Here is a 22,242-nt window from a genome sequence, read left to right as displayed (position 1 = left end):
TGAGGCGGCGCTTTCAAACGAAGGTATTATTTTTTGAAGAGAGATGAGTTGTTTTGTTGGAGATTGTTCTCGAGTAACAATTCATTTCCAAGATGGTCTTTTTATGGCTAAGACGATTTGTTAAATTAGTTTAATTATTATCCTTTATTACCGAATTTATTCTAATTTTTTCATTACTCGGCCTTATATAAAGGATTTCCCCTAATTCGTTTTATAATATTTTAACTACCTCAACTTCCCGCTTTATTTCGTAAATGATACTCGCGAGGTATTTACAAATACGACTCTTGACTTTGGCTGGATTATTTAAAAATAAATTTCCTCTGGTTTCAATCTTTTTAATTATCCTTAGTCTTCCCAATTTCCAATGATATCAAAGAAAAACAAAGGCCAAATATAATTACTTCGCTATCGGTTCCAGCCTTGTTCCGCACAGCCTCAATAATTTCTGCAGAATTGCTGCATTCAGATATTTTCAAACCCTTAAAAACTGAAGTCTTCTCTCAGGAAAAACTACTCAAAAACAAATAAAAGAAATTCTCGTTTTTGTGCCCAACTGTCACGTAAATGCCGTACCATTAAATACCTCTAAAAAAAATGCCTAATAGGAGAATACCTGCCGAAAAGTGATCATCAGGCAATTGGTGTATGCCACTGGAATTTCAGCCACTAAAGAATTATTATTTAGGAACTTCCCCTGAAAAAGTACGCGTATTGTCACATGCAGTGATTTGAGATTTCAAGGGTAAATCTTGTGATCTTCTAAACTTACCATACATCCTAGATCTGGAACTTTAAACGAAGCGCCCAAACCTCTAGCAGAATGTTTATGTTACATGTTTTCTGGGTTGCACAGGAAATCATTATGATTTATTACTTAGATGAATTAGCGGGTTTCAGCTATACAGAGATGACAAAAGGATGACAGGAAGCCACCATTGGGAAAATCCGAAGCAGAATGTAAACTGTGGTCCTTTTTCATCGGGATAACGCACCTAAACCCAAAACCAAGGTGGAAAGATTTTCATTCGCTAATCAGACTTTGATCCGTTCGAGCATCCACCTTATTCTCCTCCAGATCATACCCCAGTAATTTCCCCCTTTTGTCTCGACTGAACGCACAGGTTCAAAACAGAAATGATGAAAATGCCAAGGTATGCTGTAGAGACGTTTTTTTTTTTGGCGAACAAGACAATGTGGGACGACTTTACAAAAAGCTTGTTGAAATAAGTCAAACCGTTGGGTGATAATAGACTGACAATTCTATCTAAGGAATACATAGTTGTGTCATTTGTGGGGGCGATACTAGGACAGAATCGTTTGGTGAAACACAACAGCTATAGTATTGGCCACGGTACAGAGCTGCTGAGTATCCGAGCAGAAGGTATTACAACATTTCCATCACCGATGAGAGGATAACATGGGCTATCAATAACCTCTTGGCAAACATGTAACCTGGATTCGACAGGATGTTGAGCCTTATGTTGCGGAAGCGAATACAGACAATAGTTCTATGGTTTAAGGAAATGTGTGGAAAATTGCATTCAATTTAATTATGTATCACAATCCTGGGAATAAGTAGGAGTCTTTTTCATTCCGCTCGCTTTGCTATAAGTTTCACTACTTCGTACTGACAATCTTGGAATACATTACAGATGTGCATCTTAGAATGATCCTGGAAAGGTAGCTACTAATCAGTTCATAGAATGCATATTTGAAGAAAAGATTCATTAAAAAAGCCCTCATTGAAGGCGTGGTGTGGACGATTAAGTGGATAACCCATTATAAACAGTACGCACTGATCGCCCCTTTTAGGCGTAGTGACAGCTTTCAATTATGCTAATAATGAGAATATTCAAAAACCTCCCATAAATATTGGTTGGCAGAACGAAGGTAATTTTGACAAGGTGTGGTTTGGGTTGCAGCCATCTCTCCTATCGTCTGATTATGGTTGTGGATGAAATCTTGAAGAAACTTGATAAAATCGGGATTAAAAGAGTATGGAGGCTACATAGATACAGAACATAGAACTTCAGGCTAAAAAAGAGAGGGTATAGGCCAATGTATTCACAACAATACTTTTAGCAAAAAGTGGGACGCCTATTAAAGATCGTCCTTTAGATCTTCCCAGTCATGTCACGTTCGGTCCTCGTTTATGGCTCTGTTGGGTGGTGGCTTGTGTTGTGTAAAGGGTGCAATACAATGAAGGTTAACCTGGGTACAAAAAGCAGTATGTCTCGATCCCATGAGAGATTTGCGGTCAGGATCGATAGAGGTTCTCAATGTCTTTTCTACCTTCTTCCCCTTGATTAGCGCTCAGTGCTATTCAACTACGAGAATTCGAATGATCAAGGAAAGGATTCTGTTTGGGAAATTAGAAGCTACAGTCCCTCATCTGACTATATCATCGTAGGTAGGCAATCCCTACGACTATATCATAGAAGTTAAAAATCCATCGGAAAAATTCCAACTAAAAGGATGTAGAAATGATAGCAGGTTTCGTCACTAGTTTTCAAGGACGAAGGACTGAGTCTTCGAAGTCGTATGGTTTCAACGAGTGCTAACTTAGGACAGCATTTTTAGGCATAGTTGTTGGCACCCTGATTCAGCAGGTCAAAATCTGATTATTGTGATGTCAGAATCGCATTAAATACTATAACGCATCTTTACTGCAACCAACGTCAGGTGGTAAAGACTACCAATCTATACTAGTCCGAAGAATATGTGATGATTCTTCTGTGTATTTAGCAAAAATAAAAGATTTGCGGCACTTTCGACGTAACAATATATGTCAAATTCCGGGAATATTTATGAGGCATTGATCCATAGACGACCAAGTTACTAAAATGGGTTAACGCGCACTGGCGCAATTATGAAGAAAACTGAACAATTTTGGTACTTTTTATTTCCAGTTGAGGCTCTGGCAACAGCTAGACAACAAGCGTTAGGTAGGACATTTATGAACGATTTTGGATGTGCCTCTGACAAGAAGATTTCAGAATTCTTAACTTATCTGAGCGGTACTAATTGGATTCAAATCCAAATGGTCAGAACCAATGAAGTATTTTTATGAAAAGGCACAACTATTGCTCTCAATCTACCGACTCGATGATTTGAAAAAGCACTTATGTCAACACCAGCATTAAGTTGATACTGTTATATATTAGTAGAATGTCTATGCTATGTGGAAGCAGCACGTTGAAAAACTCACTTAAAAGCTCCACGCTTTTATTTAAGATTTGTCATCAGGATACCCTAAGATGAAAGAATTTTGAATAAGGAAGACGTTGACATACAAGTGCACATGTTCGTTGCAGTGATAATGAAGATCCAGATTCATTGAGGAACTTAAGAAGTTTATAAAAAGTCTCCATTCTTTACCATTTTTGGCCTGCCTTCTAAGGTAGTTTCAATCCTGGTCGATTTGCTGTGTTTCATATCTAGGTTGCCACTTTTTCGTACATTTTGTGGATTCCACTAGAGTGTCTGCTTGGTGAATTCATTTCTTACTTGCGAGGAGTATGTATCTTATATTTGCGCTCTCCATTTTTTGTGATTTCCCTTCCTTGCGTTATAGCCGTAGGTCTTCGCTTGTTAATGATAACTAACTGCCGGGCAGATTATCACGGTTGATTATATGGTAAAATATTGCTAAATGCCTTTATTGGTGCTCTTGGGTCGCCAGATTTCGGACCAATATGTGCACACAGGCATTGTTTGCTCGTATTTTTGCATATAGAGGCTGTGGTTTTCAGCTCCAGTTGTTCCAGTTGGTCTGACAAACAAAAAGCGAGCTTCCAACATTTTTGTTCGAAATCTTCATGCTTCCAACCATTTTTTGGTGTTATATTTCCTCCGAACCTTTCTGCTTCTACCACCAGTTCGGCGATATTGTGCTTCATGTCATCCAATTCATGTGACAAACTGTTAATCACCAAAAATGTCAAGGGCCTTTGAAACCAATCGTGGATTGTTTTTCATGGATCTTAGAAATCTCTGGACTTTATCTCTTCCGTCACCAATAACGACTTGGTGCTCCGAAAGGATTTTGTTGAGATATTCATGCGACTTGCAGAGTTATAATGGCCATTGTATGCGGTTTTGGAATCTCCTTCATCAGCCATCTTTTTGTAGCCTTCGTAATCGTAAAGAGATTCAGCTAAAATAAATGATTGGCCTGAATTAAAGTAGTTTGGTAGCAGGACCACCGTCTCCTTTCTATGTCAATTTCCAGACAGGCATCCAAGCTCAATTTTCACTTAATAATTTCTTCTTATCCATTTATGTCAAGGAAAAGCTAATCTACGGGTATGGTTATATCGCTGGATTTGGCCATTTGTTTGAACTGAGTTCCTACGTGAAGGAGACCATGTCAGTAGTGTTACGAATCCTTGGAAGATGGAAGAAATTATGGATAGGTTACGCGGTGAGAAGTGGGAAAAATTGCGTAGATACCTCCATTATATAACAATGGATTTCTCAACCTTAGCAGGTTTTATGAGTAGGTTGCTTTAGAGCCATGTTGCACAGAACCAAAGAGGAGTCCAAGGGTTTTCGGAAGTCCATTATCAGACACCAGTAAGGACGGCACCTAGGCGTGGTTGAAAAGCTTTGTCTTAGAAAGGTTTTACATCAACCATATACAATAGGTCCATGGAGGCATTATAAATAAATTGACGCCAGTTTTGAAAAGTTTAGCAAATGGCGCTACCACCCTTTACCAAAAAAATTGAACCGTACGTTCCCGAAAGTGTACCGGATTCGGCATAAATTTTTATAGTAGGCGACTGCATAACTTTCGCCTTAATTAAAATAGTAAGAGGATGTAGTTTGGAGGCTCCAACAACTTAATGGCAAACATTATCTTTAAGAGTATTGCAAAAGTCACTTTTACAAAAAAAAAAACGAGCAAAACGAAAAAAATTAAATTATTATAAAAATATTAAGGATCCATTTATCATTTCAAATATTTGGACCGGAAATACACATTTGCATGCCACCGGAATCCTTATGTCTCTCTTTTAATCTGGCCTTAATACCTATCAAATTAGCCGCTTAGTGTGCTAATAGCCATCAGAAAATTAATTGGTAAATAATTCTTAAACGACTGCAGTACAAATTTGCGAAATTAGTAGAAAAATACCATTAAGTATCTAAAGAAGCCACCGTAGATTATTAGATATTTTGTCCACCTACACGAATTGAATTAACGTTAATAAATGGCTTTGACGAAATCTTTTGTAGGAATCGCTTGGATGGTAGTATTGACCGCTTCAGCATTCACTCTACATCTACAAAGGGGCCGCGTTTCGTAATAAATTTACCAAATTAACTCGATACTAATCCTCAGCATTCGGAGGAAAAATAGAAGGCAAAGAACACCGAACACCGCTTAAGGAATTACTAATCAAAAACTCATCGAATTCGAATTCTTTCTGTTCATGGTTTTTAGCTTCCTCTTTTTGCTAATTTATTCCGATTAAACAAATTAAATATTAATGAATAAATTGCAAGGCAAAGCAACTCCCAATGGAGCGATAGAGTTATTAACATATAATTTAGTCAAGAGAAGGAGACTCTGGCGCAGTCTCAGACTAAATTATATTAAACCGATAAGATAAGAGAAGAGCATAAAGATTCTTTCAAGAGATTATTGTCTAACTATTTAATGACAATTTATGAGTCTGAGAAATGCTTAATTTTTTTCTTTGTGTGCTACAAAGATCTATAAAGTTTTCGGGACAGTGTTATTAAAAGTGGAGTAGTGATAATATTAACGATGGATGCGGCTGTTTTTAATCATAGGCTATTAGTTCAGGTGGTGAGATTAAAAACTGAGGAAGGTTGAAGATTTCCATGGAATGGGGAAACCAATTATGGCATATTTCAACAGGGCTACCTGTTTTTGAGTTTTATATGGTGAATAATTAGTTGCTAAATATAATTTATGAATATTGGGAAAGGACAAATTCAAAGTTAATGATTTTGAGCTACTCGAATTAGTTTTAACTTCCAGCAAATTTTAATATGCATAGTTATTAACTCAAATTATTTAAATTGCTCAAAAATATAGGCAGAAAAATATAGTCATGATTTATTGAAGAATTTGAATAAGCTCAAATTGGTAAATTTACGGATTAAGTACTTATAAAATTAATTTACATTTTCCTAGCAGCTCTTGTCTATTACCAACGCGTGCAAAAGTCTCTGGAGGCAGTCCACGTGCCTGCCTGTCTTTCTTGGGGAATGATTCCTTGGCAACCTTCAAAAGAGTATCAACACATGCCCCCTGCAGGATGTCCGCACAATCTAAAATGATCTTTTTAGTCTCTAAGGTGGCAGATGATCTATCGCAGACTGACAATACTGGCATACAGACCTCGTATGTGTACAGCCATATGTCTTCCTGAAATTGACGGTAGACATCTTATGTAGGTCCTTCGGTTCAAATATATGTGCATTTGAGCACGTGCCGCAGCATTCTTCTCAAGTAAAGATTTTATTTGGTTACGGACGCTTTTCGTCTTTCTCACACTGGCACTATTTAGCCCTAACGTAAGCCTTCCTTTTTAGTTCCTCCTGATGCTGTTTGACAAATCGGTATCAGCTTCCAGTATTAAACGTCCTACCAGTGCTTGATATGACAACTGCTTCAGAGTGAACCCTCATCTTCCCTTTCTTTTCCTTAAACTTTTTGCCTCAAATTTAGTCCTAAAGTCACACTATTTTTGTTTTCATGTCGGTTTGATTGATGCCACTTGCACTTTTGGCATTATTTGTCAACCATCAACATTTGGATGGTCCTCATATTTGAGGGCAATCGGCTGAGTGGGCTGTGTATTGCTTGTATTCACACGTCTTTATTCCCTGTCTCCTGCGGCCTGTTGTACATCATCCTTATTTTTGTTGGTTATTTGCCCGTGATGAATTCAGAACTCCCAATTTTAATTTCGAGCCAGATGAAGGTTCACTCTTGTAGAACCGAAACCGACGGATTTATGTACTTGTCTTCCGCCTTCCTCATATTTCATGGTGTTCAAGGAACTTCTCTGATCTAGGGTTTCCATTGCCTTAGATTTTTCAGGAAGTCCCATGTTTGATGGGTACTCACTCGAATGTGCTCTTGCCCTGGTACCTCCTTTTGCTCCTTTGTTGTGGATGTTCTGAAGACGGACTTACTGCGTTTGAGTACCACTTCCAAAAGTGCCTGATACTGGACTTCCTAAACCCAGAACCATAAATTACTCCTTTCCTCTTAATGTATTATTTAGGATGTCCTTCCTATAGCTATTAATGTCTACTGGAGCATGAATCTCACCTACCCGGTTTACGCATAAACATACCCATGTGCGCCGATATTCAGAGACACTTACGTGGTGTGCATGCTGCTGAAAATTCCCTTATCCATACAAAGGAACTAACTAATCTGATAACCCTATACAGAGGTAAGCCTGTTTGTCTGCTTGTCTGTTTGTCAAGTGCCATCTATTTGGAGAGGGTTATGGTATATCTATTAATTTGAAGTTTGTTGGAGAGTTTGGAACTATGAACTCCTATTATAGGCGATGAAGGACATCACGTTATATTGAGTTTTTGAAGAGGGGGATGTAGTTATGAAAATCCCGATTAGTACTTTGTGATGGAAGACAAAGTGTTGGGATCGCGCTGATTGTTAACGGTGTCTAGGCCTCAAAAATACCACACCCGCAGGCCACCCTCTCCCTCCTAACTTTCATATCCGAAGTGCTAACCTGCCGCTGTTTGATTTATTATAAATGATAGCACGCCAAAAGCTTGGCAAAAGGAATTTTTAGCATCCATGAGCGGCAAACAGTGTTATTCTGACCCTTAATGTCATTTTCTTCGGTCTTCTCTACTGTCAGTAGCGGGGTCGATTCATCTGGTTTGAATTGAAGGTGAATTAATGAATTCAAACCGCCGGATAAAATATCCGGCACAAATTGAAGTTTAAGCAAAACGAAAAGGAAAATTTTATTTGCTAAAGTTCTTTTTCTTTATTTTAATTGTTAATAATAATGAGGAACTGTGATTTTTTTCTTCTTTGTTTAAATAGTGAGGTACGACCTCCATTCAGAGATAGTACCGTTATGCATTACCAGGGACCATCCTGTTGACGTAGAACGCCAATATTCCACCGATGTTTGCCACCACAACATAGTAGCCACACCTGCTCCAGTTCTAGGCTTCACTACTGTTTACTCCAGCGATCTGCTGCTCTAAGTCGTTTCACCACCCAAACAACTCTCCATATCTAGGGCGGCTTATTCTCTCATGAAAAAAGCTAACGGACGATGGCACCACTGCCAGTATAATAGCTTTTTTTAAGGTAATGTATCTCTAGAACGTCGACACTATCGCTCAACCTTGCTTTCGGCCACGAGGGTCTTCATCAAACTTTGTCAAAGGAACAAATTACGAAGGGTTTTCCGTGCCCTCTACCTGTCTTATCAAATTACATAAATGAACTTTCTGTTAAAGAAGGTACACCCACAGTTTCTAAGGTTTTGTGTAAAAATCGGTTTATTGTCTGTCTGTCTGTCCGTCACACGCATTTTTCTTGGTGGGAACTGTGAACGCTCATGCATATAGTGAGTTACATCCTTTTACGTTGGGGGTTCTCATACATGCAAAAGCCAGGTGTATCAAATTAAAGGTCTCGGATACTTTTCGAAGCCGGTCTTAGTTTTGACATTTGTTGGAAAGGTGAGAAGTGCGAGGAGTTGAAAGTGATCATTTCTTTAACGAACCCATTTTCCACCAACCGAAAAATCTGAAAAAAAACTAAAGGCTGCCGCTATATGGTGCTTAGGCTCCAAGGTACCCTCGGATTACTATAATTTTTAGTAATTGTCAGTAAACCCCACCTTAAGTTCGCCCTAGAATTACGAAATTTTGCAGCAATATAAGCTACAGCATAGAGCATGATCCTGCTAATTTTGGTGAACTATTAATAATAAAGTTATAATAGGTCAAAGCTGTCCATTCTGTGCGAATTCAAGACTTTGAATGTCAATATCACTTGAAAGTGCATATTTTTACATAATATATGCATGTATTACGTGCTACATACTAATGGGATAAATGCACACTCAAAACTCTTTATAAAAGAAATATCAAAACCTTTCATACCTGAAGCGTCTAGCTTCCGGTTTCTCGACTTGTTTTTTTTTTTTTTGGAGTGTAGAGGCAACTATTTAAGCCCTTGCACTTTATTCCATCTGCCTAGGCTTTCCGTAAGACATCATCTAAATTTCTGAATTTCTGTTCAGGGTAACCGGTGAAGGCTTCAGTGTCATCTTTTCTCCCTCTTCATGCTCCTATGCCTTCGTTACCCTAGGTATTTTCCGCTCCATCATTGTATCATTGTCTGTGTATATTTCCTCTATCTTAACTCAACTGCAGGGGCAATTCTAAGACAGATTAACGAAAGTTCAAATCATAGTTTTTTCCACGACTTCCTTTCTTGTTTGTAGTGCCTTTCATCTTCGAGGGCCCAACAGTCGCAGCTCCCCACCCTTACGTAATAGTTTCTTTCACCCTTTGATTCCCTTATGCGCCTTGTTGTCCACCAGAAATTATTTGAATCGCACTTTTAATCTCATCCTCGCCAATCTGCCGGGTGTTGCTTTTCGTTATCTACACATGCTCCTTTTCATGCTGCTTCTGATACCCTGCGTACTTTACCTGATTTCGATGATCAAATCGGTCATCCGAACCTTTATGTTCTGCGCAAGCCAGCTAAGTTCAACTTCCGAAAAGCCAATTATGAAGGTCTGAATTCAACGTTGGTGATTATGAATTAGGATCGCATTCTCTTTCCTTTAACTTGCGACAAAATCGCTGACTCCTTTTTAACCGTTTAATCTAATCTGCTTTGTTGTCAATTCCCGTCCGTCCCCAAGTCTCTGTGATGTCATCCATTCTGGTTCACTATTCAGATCCGTGAAAAACTTTGTTCGAAACTCGTGGCAAAGACGGAATATGACCTCTTCAGAAACCACACTGATTTTGCTTATTTTAAAGCTCTGTCTTTTTCAATAAAGTTATTGATAACTAGGCCCAAAAAGGAAAGTTTAACCAATGTGGAGGCCACAGTGATATACAAGAAATATGAGCTCTTCACATAGGAAACACCTACAACTTGGGCTAGCACTGCACCATTTTGGTCCAACCTGCGACTTAAGGTTTCTCAATTTACCCTATTTACCATTTTCTCAGGCAAACACCTTATTTACAATGGAGACGATAATGTTCGACTAGCTTTCGATGGCCTTCGTAACCGCTTTCTGCTAAAAACCAATAAATACATTTCCTTCCTTCTCTACATAAGTTTTTATAAGAGGCTCGAAGGTTGTCAACCACTAGCCTGTATTCTTCGTTCTTCTTTTCTTGTTCCAAAATCTTTGAGAAATATGTCAGTGTGGTTGTTTACTCACTAATTAACTGACTTAGTAGCTAAATGCCTAAAATCTCGCAGGAAGTACATGTTTTTGGCCGGATTACTCTGAATTAACTCTGTAAGTCACATGCTATTTCGGTTTAAGGTAGTCTCGTGAGAATCACGACCATATCACGCATTACATTGTTCATCTACTACTTTCTGTATGGTTTGCCTACTACGTTTCTAGTCTTCTTGCCGTTTTTTTTCGGTCTGATGTATCACAAAAGTCTACTTTGGATCCCCTTTAATTTTTGTTGTCTTTTTCGTACCGATGACCTTAAGTTTAACAGACTGTAAAATTCTAAAATTAAATTTAGGGACTCTAGCTCACTGATGATTTGTAGAAATGCGCGAAAATCGCATTAGTAAGTGATGTGATAACATATCACTTTTTGAGAAAAGCGATATTACAAAGTAATATCACAAACATCACCCTTCATTACTCTAACCGTACATGTGATATTATATCACCAACTTCACGTATTACACTCGGCACCCGATATTAGCAAATGTTATTTATCACGAGAGCCAAGATCTCCTCGGTATTGCCAAGAATCCTCGTAGCTGCAATTATCACACACAAAACTTAAATATTTTTTCCATTCGAATGTCAGCCAGGAGAACGACGAATCACAACACTATCAGATTTGCAAGTGATACTGGTATTCAACAATCGGCACCGTTACTTGTTCTAGGAAGTGCGGCGTGATGTATCGAACGATATATTACAGTGTTACTCGTTGATATCTAGTAATGCACGAGCATCACAAACCATGACTTATCACAAGAGTAACATGATTATCAATTCCCTACTAGATGGTGATACAATGATGTTTTGATATCAAATGATGGGCTATGTTTGGTGATGTTTAGATCGAGGTGGGTGACGGGTATGTGATATTACTATTAAAGGTGATATTACGTTTGTGATATTGCACCTACCCATCTCTATTGTTTTGACACTGAATGCCAGCTAATACCTTTCGAGGACAGGATATTCCTTGATGTGGTGTGTTCTCTTTTAATACTTTTTGCTACCCCAATGGACTGTTTCATGCCCACTGACATTACCCCGATGTTACAACGCACTACAACTTGGTCGGTTAGACTCTTCTCGCTAATATCATTTTAAAGGTAGTCTAAGCTTTTTACTTTTTCCACTTTTCGGGTCCGACATATATATAATTAAGTTCACTCTGCGTGTTATCCCCTTTGTATAAATAACTGAATAAATATTGTGATTAACTGAGAAAATTTGTAATTCAATAATTAATCGCCATATTTCTGCATTTTATCTTTGTTAATTTAAAGAACGTTGTATGAATTTTCGAAATAAGCAGTGTGCGAGTCTTACTACTAAATGAGCTCCGAAGAGTGTTCAAAAAGGGATTGCTTAAGATAAAATTGAAAATCGCAATCATAAACGTGGCATGTAATTAACGGCAGAATTAAATAACATTTCTGTTGGCAATCTACTTTTCCCAGTCAACTATTAATTTGTTAAACACTTCTTGTCATATGAGTAGACTTCTTGTCCCCTATCTTTACGATTATTTGGGCAGGAAGCGTACTTATCTTCCCGATAACTTCTGCAGAAGCTTGTGAGAATTGTCATTTACCGATTACCGTCGGCATTGGCGTCGTCTCCAAAAGACGCTCAAATGAATGTTCAAATAAAAATGCCGCGGCGACGACAGTTACCCACGGATAATCTGCAAATTACATAGCATTTGTCCGATTTTACAAGCATAAATTCCACAGTATAGTAGATTTGCTGGTACATTTACGCTCACGAGGCCAATAAAACGTTAAATATATGTATGCATTTTGAAAAGCGTGTTTCTGCTCTATCATTAGTACTACGAGTGTATCCCAGATGGAATTAAAAGTGCTGAACTGCACACACTAACCTCCGCTCGGGACTTAGCTTTGAACTCAGAACCGCGCTATTAGTTACCGTCAGTGCGCCCTGCCTTCTTTCAAACAAGCTCGCACGTTTACTTACTCATGAACCAGAAGCCAGTCAATCATTTAGCAACAAAATTGATGGTCTTAATATTCAAATTAGTTGCCGCTTTGTCGTTTGTCATCTTCGCGTTGCTAGTGCTGCTTTAGCAAGCCCACGATTAATTAGGGCTCGTTCCACAGTTTTAGATATCGATATCAACTGGTCTTTTCACTATCAGAGACCCACCAAAACTTGAGTAACTTAGACTCATAAAGAAGTAACTGAGTTGGGAGCAACCAAGCAAGACGCTCCTGAATTATAATAATTCATTTGGGATTTAAGCCGACCCTGGGATCAAGGCTGTGTACTCATGTATCTATATCTCCGCTCAGTTGTATCTATTACCTGAAACAGAAAACCTGTTAATGAACCGATTGAAGCAGCCCTAGCTTGACTCCTCCAAATGGTTTGATGGCTTCAATTTTCGTTAGGTTTTATTGTTTACAAAAATGTGATTAAAATCACAAACCCAGTAATTTATTCATATCAGGGCACCTACGTCCCCACCTAAAGTCGGAGCTCGTAGCTTTTCCGCAAAATCACAACTTTTGTGGGATAAACATTGCCAGATTGCATACTCGATACACTAATTAGGTAGGTATCAGTGGCCGCTCCGAGGAGCCCGATTAGCGCTTTAGTGCCTCACCAGCCTGGAAGATGTCTTCGCTGAGTACAAAGCCTTGATGGCCGCTTGGCTGTCGGTCAGAATGGCTATATTACGCTTGGGGCTCGAATCTCGCTCCGGTCATCGACAGACTTCCAATATCGCCAGTACTTCCGGCTGGAATACACTGGTGAAACCTGGGGCACCATACAACTTGAATACACCATGTGTATTCGAGAAAACCCCCACGCCGACTCCACAGGCCATCTTTGATCCGTCGGTAACAAATACTGAGTCATAACTTTACAACACGCCGCCGGTCTTCCACTTTGCCGTTGGAAGGTCCACAGCAAAGCTTCTCGGGAAGTTCAGCTTGCGTGTGGCATAGTCCGTGGGGAATGCCCAGATTTCCCCTACGTACTTCGTCTAGGATGTTGCTGTGGCCCAAGGACTTCGCTGCCCAGCATCCGGACTCACGTAGTCTTACGGCACTGCACGCTGCAACGTATTTAGTGTGGAGGTCTAGGGGAGGATATGCAGGAGTACATTGAGAACATCTACCGGGCAGGACTGTGAGCCCCAGTAGCACCTGCACACGCGGTTCTTTGAATCCTATTAAGCTTCATCCTATTGTATTTTTTCCTCAAAGCCTGCCACCATACAATAGAGCCGTACATTAGGATCGGACGCACTACAGCGGTGTACATCCAGAGAACCATCCTTGGCCGGAGACCCCATTTCTTTGCAAAGGTTCTCTTGCAGGCATAGAAGGTTAAATAGGCCATCTTAACCCTCAGTTCTATGTTCAAACTCCAATTTAGCTTTGGATCCAGGATTACACCCAGATACTTTACATTAGAGGAAATAACCAATGTTTGTTCATTCAGCCGTGGTAGATGGAATTCAGATATCCTCGTCTTGGTGGTGAATAGCATCAGTTCCGTTTTGGTTATCTTTATGCCGAGTCCTCATCTTGCAGCCCACAACGCAACGCTGCTTCCAAAATATCGCTCATAATGGACAGAAACTTCCTCCGGTGAGATGACGCGTACCTCTGTTCACAGCTCTGGGCAAGTGGTTGCCTCCCAGATCCGACTGGATTATCCTAGTACTTAGCATGGATATAATCCAATGCGTGAGATACCCCTCCAATCTAATACCGGTCAAGCCTTCCTTGATGGCGTTGGAATTAACGTTGTTAAAAGCTCCCTCTATATCCAAGAAGGCAGCTAGTGTATACTGCAGCGACCGCCCAACCGTACCAATTACCTCGTGGAGGGCGGTTTATGTAGATTTTCCTTTGAGGTAGGCATGCTGGGACTTAGAGAAAGGTGTTTTCACCATAATCGCCCTTAAGTGAATGTCCAGGACGCGCTCTAGGGTCTGCAGCACGAAAGAGGTCAGGCTGATTAGTTAAATGTCCTTCTCAGACTCATGACCGCCCTGCCCGCTTTCGGTATGAAAACCACTCGTGTTCGCCTCCAGGACTGTGGTACGTATCGTAAAGAGATGAAGCTCCGATAAATCTCAACAGGCCAGGGAACAACCCTTTCCTGCTGCTTCTGTAGCATGACTGGCAGTATGCCACCTGGCCTGGAAATTTATATGCGGAGAAGCTGCTCATAGCCCAGCCGATCTTATCCTCGGCAATGACCGATTTGATAATCTCGCACAGCTGGGGTGGTCGCAAACCCTCCAGGCAACGTCCTGACTCACAGTCCTCCTCGTTGGCAAAAAAGTAAGGCTGAACCAGGAGCTTCAAGGTTTCGCTAGAAGATTCCATCCAGAAACCTTCCGACTTTTTAAGAAAGGATGGGCTCCTATGTTCTTTGGGTAGAATGTTACTGGGTCTTGCAGATTCACTGGTGCTTTCGATGTTCTGACAATAGGCCAACCAAGACCGCCTCTTGACGGTCCTGATGGCCGACTTGTACTTTTTCAGGCAGTCCTTATATGGCTGCAAATATTTTTACCTGTAGCAGATGTTGAAGATTTCTCTGGTCAGCTTCCTGAGGCTGGAGAGATCTTCATTCCACCTCGATTGCAGGGTCTTTTTGCTGTACTTAGTAGGGCACGGGACTTTAAAGACGGTATCGAATGCCTTTTCCAGAGCCCCGACCTTTGACTCCAGTTCGTCTGTCGTGCCAATTTTACGAATTTGCGCACCGGAGAGTTTGTTCTTAATTACTTGACCAAACTTTCCCCAGTCGATCCTCCTGGGGTCTCTGAAAGGTTTGGAGACCTTTGCGGCGAGATCTAGACTGAAAACTATCCAACTGTAATCAGAGAAGAATCTCTGGTCAGACACTCTCTAGTCCTCCACCCTAAGAATCCCATTGTCGGTTATTAGGGTGATATCAAGAACCTCCTCCCAACCGTCACAGTTCTCCGAGCAAGGGAAATGGAAGGTTGGTGTACTGCCCCTATTACACATCGATAGCTTTGAAGTAATAATAAAATCAAAGAATGACTCACTTCTCTCGTTGATCTTCGTGCTGCCCCAGAGCGTGCGTTTTGCATTAGCGTCGCAGCCTATCAACAGGATGGCTTTCTTTGTTACTATGGTGTTCTTCAGATGTTGTAATTCTTCTCGCGGAACTGATTGGTCTTTCTCTGCCCCCACTTGCTCCAGCTTGACCACGACTAGGTCGCTGGAACTCAGGTCCGGACATAGAAAAGCGTGGAGACTCTTCCTCGCGAGAATACATGCTCTAGGTCCATCCTGATCAGCGTCTCCTGTGCTGTGGAATAAATTAAAATATTTTCTTTGCGGCCTTTTGATGGTTCGATCACCTCCGACCCAGGGCTCCAGTATTAGTACGATGTCGATGTCTTCCTCTAAGAGGAAGACAAACAGATTAGCCGAGGCGCATTTCGAGTGCTGTAGATTTATCTGCGTTACCCTCAGCATGATCTTCTTGCGTGGGGGGTTCGTCAGTCCCCGTCGGACCGTCGATCATCATCTCCTCCAACAGCTCGTTGGCGACGTGGATTGGATCTAGGTCGTCGTTCGGTTTTGCAGGGTTGCACACTTTTACCTTTGTATTCCTGACTCCGAACCACAGTTTATAGTCGGCGTTTTTCAGTGCCTCCAGGCACTCTTTGTTTGTACGGAGTAGTAACGGTTGTCTGTTTGTCTAAGATTCCTCCTCCTTGATTATAACCCAGTCGTCCATGGGAATCTCGGGGTTTTGAAAGCGCAGGAATTGGACGAGCTTGCCCTTATCCATGCGAATCTGCGACAACCAGATGCGAGCGACCGGTCTCCTGGGAATCTCGTCGTAAGGGATTACCTTAAGTTTTACGAAACGGAAAGCAGCCAACGACACATTGTAATGATAATTATGGAGATATGAGATCAAGTCGATCCCTTGAGTGGCCGATAACGACCTAGAGGGCAGAGCTATCCCAAAAAAAAACTAAACAATTTGGCAAAATTTGACCGTGAAGGTCCGCCCACGAAGATTGCAGCTCTATCAAAGCTCTCGGTCGACACGTTCTTGCACGCCTCTGTGCTAGCCAGGCTCGGGAATGTGGGGGGGTCCTTTGAGCGCTTTGATCCCTCACGCTTCATTACTAAAAATAACGTGTCTTTACCGGTGCGTGGGTCCGCACCGGATTTTAAAATCGAATTTCACGTAAGAATTCGCGACGGCCTATCGAATAAAACCAGAACGCGAGCTAAATTGGAAAATAAAAAAAAAACGGCTCGACCGCGCGCGTGGAGCCGTTTGTCTCCGGACCCGAGTGCCGCGATCAAGTATTGGAAAATCTACGACGGATCACCTTCCCGATTGCCGTCCCTTCCGCCTCAGATCTTGGACGAGGCGCGGCCGGTGAGGTTCCCACCCTTCCTCGACATCCTCCGGCCAGTTATTCTTTTAGAGGATGTCCCTTACGTAAGAATTCCGCGGGAGTAAGGAGATCTAAGGAGAGGGAGTCCTCAAACTACTTCCGATTACGAAAAATTCATTATTTATAAAAAAATTCTAGGATATTATCTATTAACACAAAGTTGACAATAAAATAACCAATTATACTAATTCAAAAAGGAGATAATAAGGCATATGAAAAATATTAAAAATAAAAAAAAAAGAAAATAAAATAAAATAAAATAAAAGAAAAGTCCAATCAATTACTTACTCTAGTCGTCACGCCGAGCTCGGTTAACGGCTGGTATAACAGGTTCTAAAAGAAAAACAACAAATTATGTCAAGTATTCAATGATAATATGTTAATTACAGTTTTTCTGTTTCACTTTCTTTTTTTTTAGTTCCGAATATAGGTACAACTTTTTCAAAGATTTCTTAGATAAATGTATTTATATTGTTCGTCTGATCACACCATTAGCGAAACACTTCACCGATTTCTTAAATCGAGGCACTTATACTGCTCGTCTGATCACATCATTAGCGAAACACTTCACCGATCTCTTCCTTAAGTCAGTTATGTTTTATTACCTTTCTAATTTTTGCTTTCGGGTGAAAAGTTATCCAGTTGCCTTTGCATCTTTATGGCGAATCAATTGCCATTACTTCACCTTCCTTCGCTAAGTTCACTAGATCTTCTCAAGCTCCAAAAACTTCCGCCTCCACCAAGAAGTTCTTCAAACCGCTCTTACAGCTCTTCAACCAAAACTCCTCTTTCCTCAAAATTCCCCTTCTCCTCCTAGATTCTCTCGCTCAAGAAGAAAAAAACTCGCTGCTGCCTTTTCCTCCTTCTTCCACTCCACTCAACTCCTCAAAATCCCATCCAAATCTCTCTCAACCACTCGCCTCTAGATCTCCAACAAAACTCCCCCGTTTTTTTCTTCCCGCCAAAAACCTCCTCCCAGCAACATTCTCGCTGCCTTTTCGTGCACCGCTTCTATTCCCGCTACATAGCCTTTCTCACTCGCTAGGCAATGTTGCGGCAACATACGCATGCGCCTGCGGATGCGGCAAATCATTCCCCTCCTGTCAAGATCAATTCGCTTGAATACATTGAATAATGTGCAATCTGCGGCGAACTTTAAGGCAATTGCACACTATTAAATGCATTGTTTAAGCAAATTGATTAAGAAAGAGCCGAATGAAATTCCGCTCCCGTCGCGCAGCCGCGGTCACTACAACATATAGGCTCGATACCATTGGGGCGTGGAAAGGCGGCCAATAACACGATTATGCGTCTATCTGAAAATTGCTTGAAAAACATCTGGTAGCCCTGATGCGACCGGTCATATGGTTTCCAGATTCGTCTTTGAAAAGGCATACAATGTCGCAATCACCGAAAGAGATGAATGGTCGACAAATGGCCATGAGTCTTTTCAGATTACAAAAAAAAATCTCTTGGACCGAATCAACGTCTGCGATGCACTGCTGACACGGAACGAGCTCGACCCATTTTTGAAGCGGGTGATGACTGGTGATGAAAAATGGATCACGTACGAAAATCTCAAACGAAAAAGATCGTGGTCGAAGTGCGGCGAGCCGGCCCAAACCATCGCCAAGCCCGGATTGACGGCCAGGAAGGTTTTACTGTGTGTTTGTTGGAATTGGAAGGGAGTCATCCACTATGAGTTGCTCAACTGTGGCCAGACCCTCAATTCGGTCTTCTACTGTGAGCAACTTGACCGTTTGAAGCAGGTGATTGACCAGAAGCGGCCAGCATTGGTCAATAGAAATGGTGTTCTGTTCCACCAGGACAACGCTCGGCCTCACATATGACCCGCCAGAAGCTACGGGAGCTCGGATGGGATATCCTATCGCACCCACCGTATAGTCCGGACCTGGCACCAAGTAATTACCATCTCTTCCGGTCCATGCAGAACGCTCTTAGTGCTACTAAGTTGGCCCCAAAAGAGGCTTGCGAAAAGGGGCTGTCTGAGTTTTTTGCAAATAAGGAGGGAGAGGGGGGGGGGGGATAATGAAGTTACCTTCTAAATGGTAGCAAATTTGCGAAGAAAACGGCGCATATTTGACTTAAATCGGATAATTCTAAGTATTAAAATTCGATCACAAATACGACATTATTTTTTCCCCAACCCAATATATGCCATTTTATTGGCAGCAGAAGAATGTCTGCGACAAAAGTGGAGAGGTCGCACCATTCGAATCTGTTCTGACAGTCGGGCGGCATTATCAGCACTAAATGGCCACGACATATCAATCCGGTTGGTGTGGAGTTGTCACCAGGTGCTGCTGAAACTTAACCGACTGAAGGAAACATTCCTGATCTGGGTGCCGGGACACTCTAACATCGCTGGTAATGAGGTGGCTGACAGACTGGCTCGCCAAGGGTCGGGATCCACAATGGTGGGGCCAGAACCAGCTCTTAGAATCCGACCATCTACTGTCAAGTTTACTCTGAAAGGTGAAATTGCAAGGATTCACGCAACCGAGTGGACAAATTTGGACTCTTGCCGGCAGGCGAAAATCCTTGTGAAAGAGCCTATGGCCACTAGATCGACATTTTTGTTGTCCCTTAAGAAGTGGGACATGAAAACCCTAGTAGGGCTTTTAACGGGACACTGCTCCTTAAACTACCATATGGAAAAGATTGGGGTAGTGGTTTCGGCTATGTGCAGTCAATGTGAGGAGGAGGAGGAGACGGCCCTGCACTTTTTATGCAGCTGGCCGGCATCCTCAGATCTCAGACGAAGACATCTTCAATTTTCTTCAATCTGCACACTCTCTGCCTCTGGAGAATGTTCTCAGATTCGCTAAAGCCTGCTAACAGCGTAGGCGGGAAGCCATTGAATAGACGACTTACGGGGATAGTACAGTGGGCCTAAAAATGGCTTGAGTGCTCGGAGCTGCGGCTCCCCCCAGTAAACTAAACTAAACCAGCCGACCCTGGGATCAAGGCTGTGTACTAATGTATCTATATCTCCGCTCAGTTGTATCTATTTTCTGAAACAGAAAACCTGTTAATGAACCGATTGAAGCAACCCTAGCTTGGCTCCTCGAAGTGGAGGTTTTATTGTTTACAAAAATGTGATTAAAATCATAAACCCAGTAATTTATTGATATCAGGGTAACTACGTCCCCACCTAAAGTCGGAACTCGTAGCTTTTCTGTAAAATCGCAGCTTGTGAAGTTTTGTGGGATAAACACTGCCAGATTGCGTTCTCGATACACGAATTATCATACATGTCTCCGTACGCATGTGGGTAAAAGTTCTTGGATTTACTGCAGAAAAATGCAGATCAGATTGCACTTATCTGATTGCATCATTGCAGTTTTTTTATCGTGGTCCTTCGGGCTCTGCTACAAAATGCGAATGGATCTGGGGCGACGAAATTTGAAATTGTTGCAAAGAAGTAGATTAAGCATGCCAATTTGTCTAATTAGAGATAAATAATCTATTTTCCTTCTGTTTTTGCTTTATTATGAAACTCGGTCGATTATTTCAAAAACTTTCACAATCAAATTCTTTTCTTTTAGATCAATCCCACCTGAACCTATTCGCAACCAGGCCACAGCCAAAGAAGAAACGGAAATCCCGAACAGCCTTCACCAATCATCAAATTTTCGAATTAGAGAAACGTTTCCTCTACCAAAAATATCTATCACCTGCTGACCGTGATGAAATCGCAGCAGCTTTAGGACTTTCGAATGCACAGGTAAGTTGAAACCAATCGAACGCAACACTCTGTATGATCCGTTAAATGAGTTTGATAATCAACAAATTCCAATTTCCAATTTGCAGGTCATTACTTGGTTCCAAAATCGACGTGCAAAATTAAAGCGAGACATGGAGGAGCTAAAAAAGGACGTGGAGAGCGTCAAAGCACTGTCGGCACACAAGAGCTTTCTAGAGAATGTCAGCGATTTTACCATCCTGAAAAAGAAACCAATCCAAGAAACAGAGACCAGCAGCCCCCAAAAATGAGGGCTTCAAAGATTCTACTGTGATAAGATCACGATCTAAATCTAAAATGAATACGCATTCGATGGATTCAGTCTCATTGGAATGTCGCGTTCGAGTCAAAGTTCAATAGCTCCCAGTATGTGACAGTGTTCAAGGTCCAGAACCAATTACTCCTAGGGAAATGTATATTACTGTAAATATTAGAATTAGTTATTGAAAATGTTATTATTTATCTGAATATAATTAAGTGGAAATGCAATTGTAAATATTTATTTGTGTATGTACTACTTTAGATACGATACGAGCAAACGTTGAACTATTGTGTATTATGTCCTTGAAAAGTGTGCAATTTGAAATTGTTGAACTGCGTTTGTCTGACTACCTAACTGGCTCAATGGGAGTTTCCTTTACTTACACTGAAATTAAGAAACATCTTTAATTCCTCCGTATTATAATATTTATTCCGGACCTTTAAAAAAAATGTCTTCGACCCATACCTATTTGATCCTGTACAAAGTGAAATTAATTTGTATGATTCTGTCTCCTGTAATTTGTTTGCATGTTTGTATGTCATACATATTTGCATTTTAATGTTTGATGAAACGCAAACCTCATACGATATCTGCGGGAAGCACTAAAAACTTAAATAGTTTACTGCAAAACCCTAAGTACTATCCAAACTTATCTCAAAACATTCAGATATTTCGAAGATACCAACCGGCCGCCTGATGATTAGAAGAGTAATAACCAGCTGCCTTCCAAACTTCGTATTCCCAATTACAGATCTCAGATACTTTCCTATAATTTTCATCTTCCTTCCACTAAGAATCTGAATTGTATTCATATATGCAGAAAATATATCTTCTTTTTTTTGTAAAACTTATTTTAATTTTCCTTCAATTGATCCTTTTTTAGTTGAAACCTGGTTCGGTGAAAGTTTCAGGTGATCAGAATGACTTTACAAATATTTAAATTAGGCATTGAACTTAGTGTGATCATAAACAAATGCGAAATCAGGAACTTAAAGAGAAAATATCTAAAACTTAATTGAAGAATTTAAAATATAAAAAAATGTCAGTAGATCTAGATATGCGAATGTGAATAAATAATGTTATGTAATAAAAACTACACAATATTACTTAAGAAAGTGTACATTTTTACAGTGTAACAGTGTAAGTACATTGGAAATATATGAAAACTGTGAAAATTACCATGAAAAATTTACTGAATTTGCTTAATATGTAAAATAATGAGTATAAAATAAGGAAAAAAATTAGATCGAAATCAATTGAATTTGGCGTTTTATTTAGTGAATAA

General features: G+C 40.6%; 1 protein-coding gene across 2 annotated transcripts in view; it reads left to right on the top strand.

Moving 5' to 3' along the window:
* The window catches only part of LOC119658476 (homeobox protein Hox-D4a-like), a 114,557-nt gene extending 92,354 nt beyond the window's left edge, over positions 1-22,203 (top strand). For both annotated transcript variants that reach the window (XM_038065914.1, XM_038065913.1), the window contains exons 2-3: positions 20,499-20,677; positions 20,764-22,203. In XM_038065914.1, coding sequence (XP_037921842.1) covers positions 20,499-20,677; positions 20,764-20,946 — 362 coding nt within the window. In that variant the 3' untranslated portion in view covers positions 20,947-22,203. The remainder of the gene's footprint in view (positions 1-20,498; positions 20,678-20,763) is intronic.
* Positions 22,204-22,242: the final 39 nt, after the last annotated feature.

The sequence above is a fragment of the Hermetia illucens genome, chromosome 5, assembly GCF_905115235.1.
Source record: "Hermetia illucens chromosome 5, iHerIll2.2.curated.20191125, whole genome shotgun sequence".
Lineage (NCBI taxonomy): Eukaryota > Metazoa > Arthropoda > Insecta > Diptera > Stratiomyidae > Hermetia > Hermetia illucens.
Note: the sequence above shows the minus strand (reverse complement) of the source record. Positions and strands in the feature narration are given on the sequence as shown.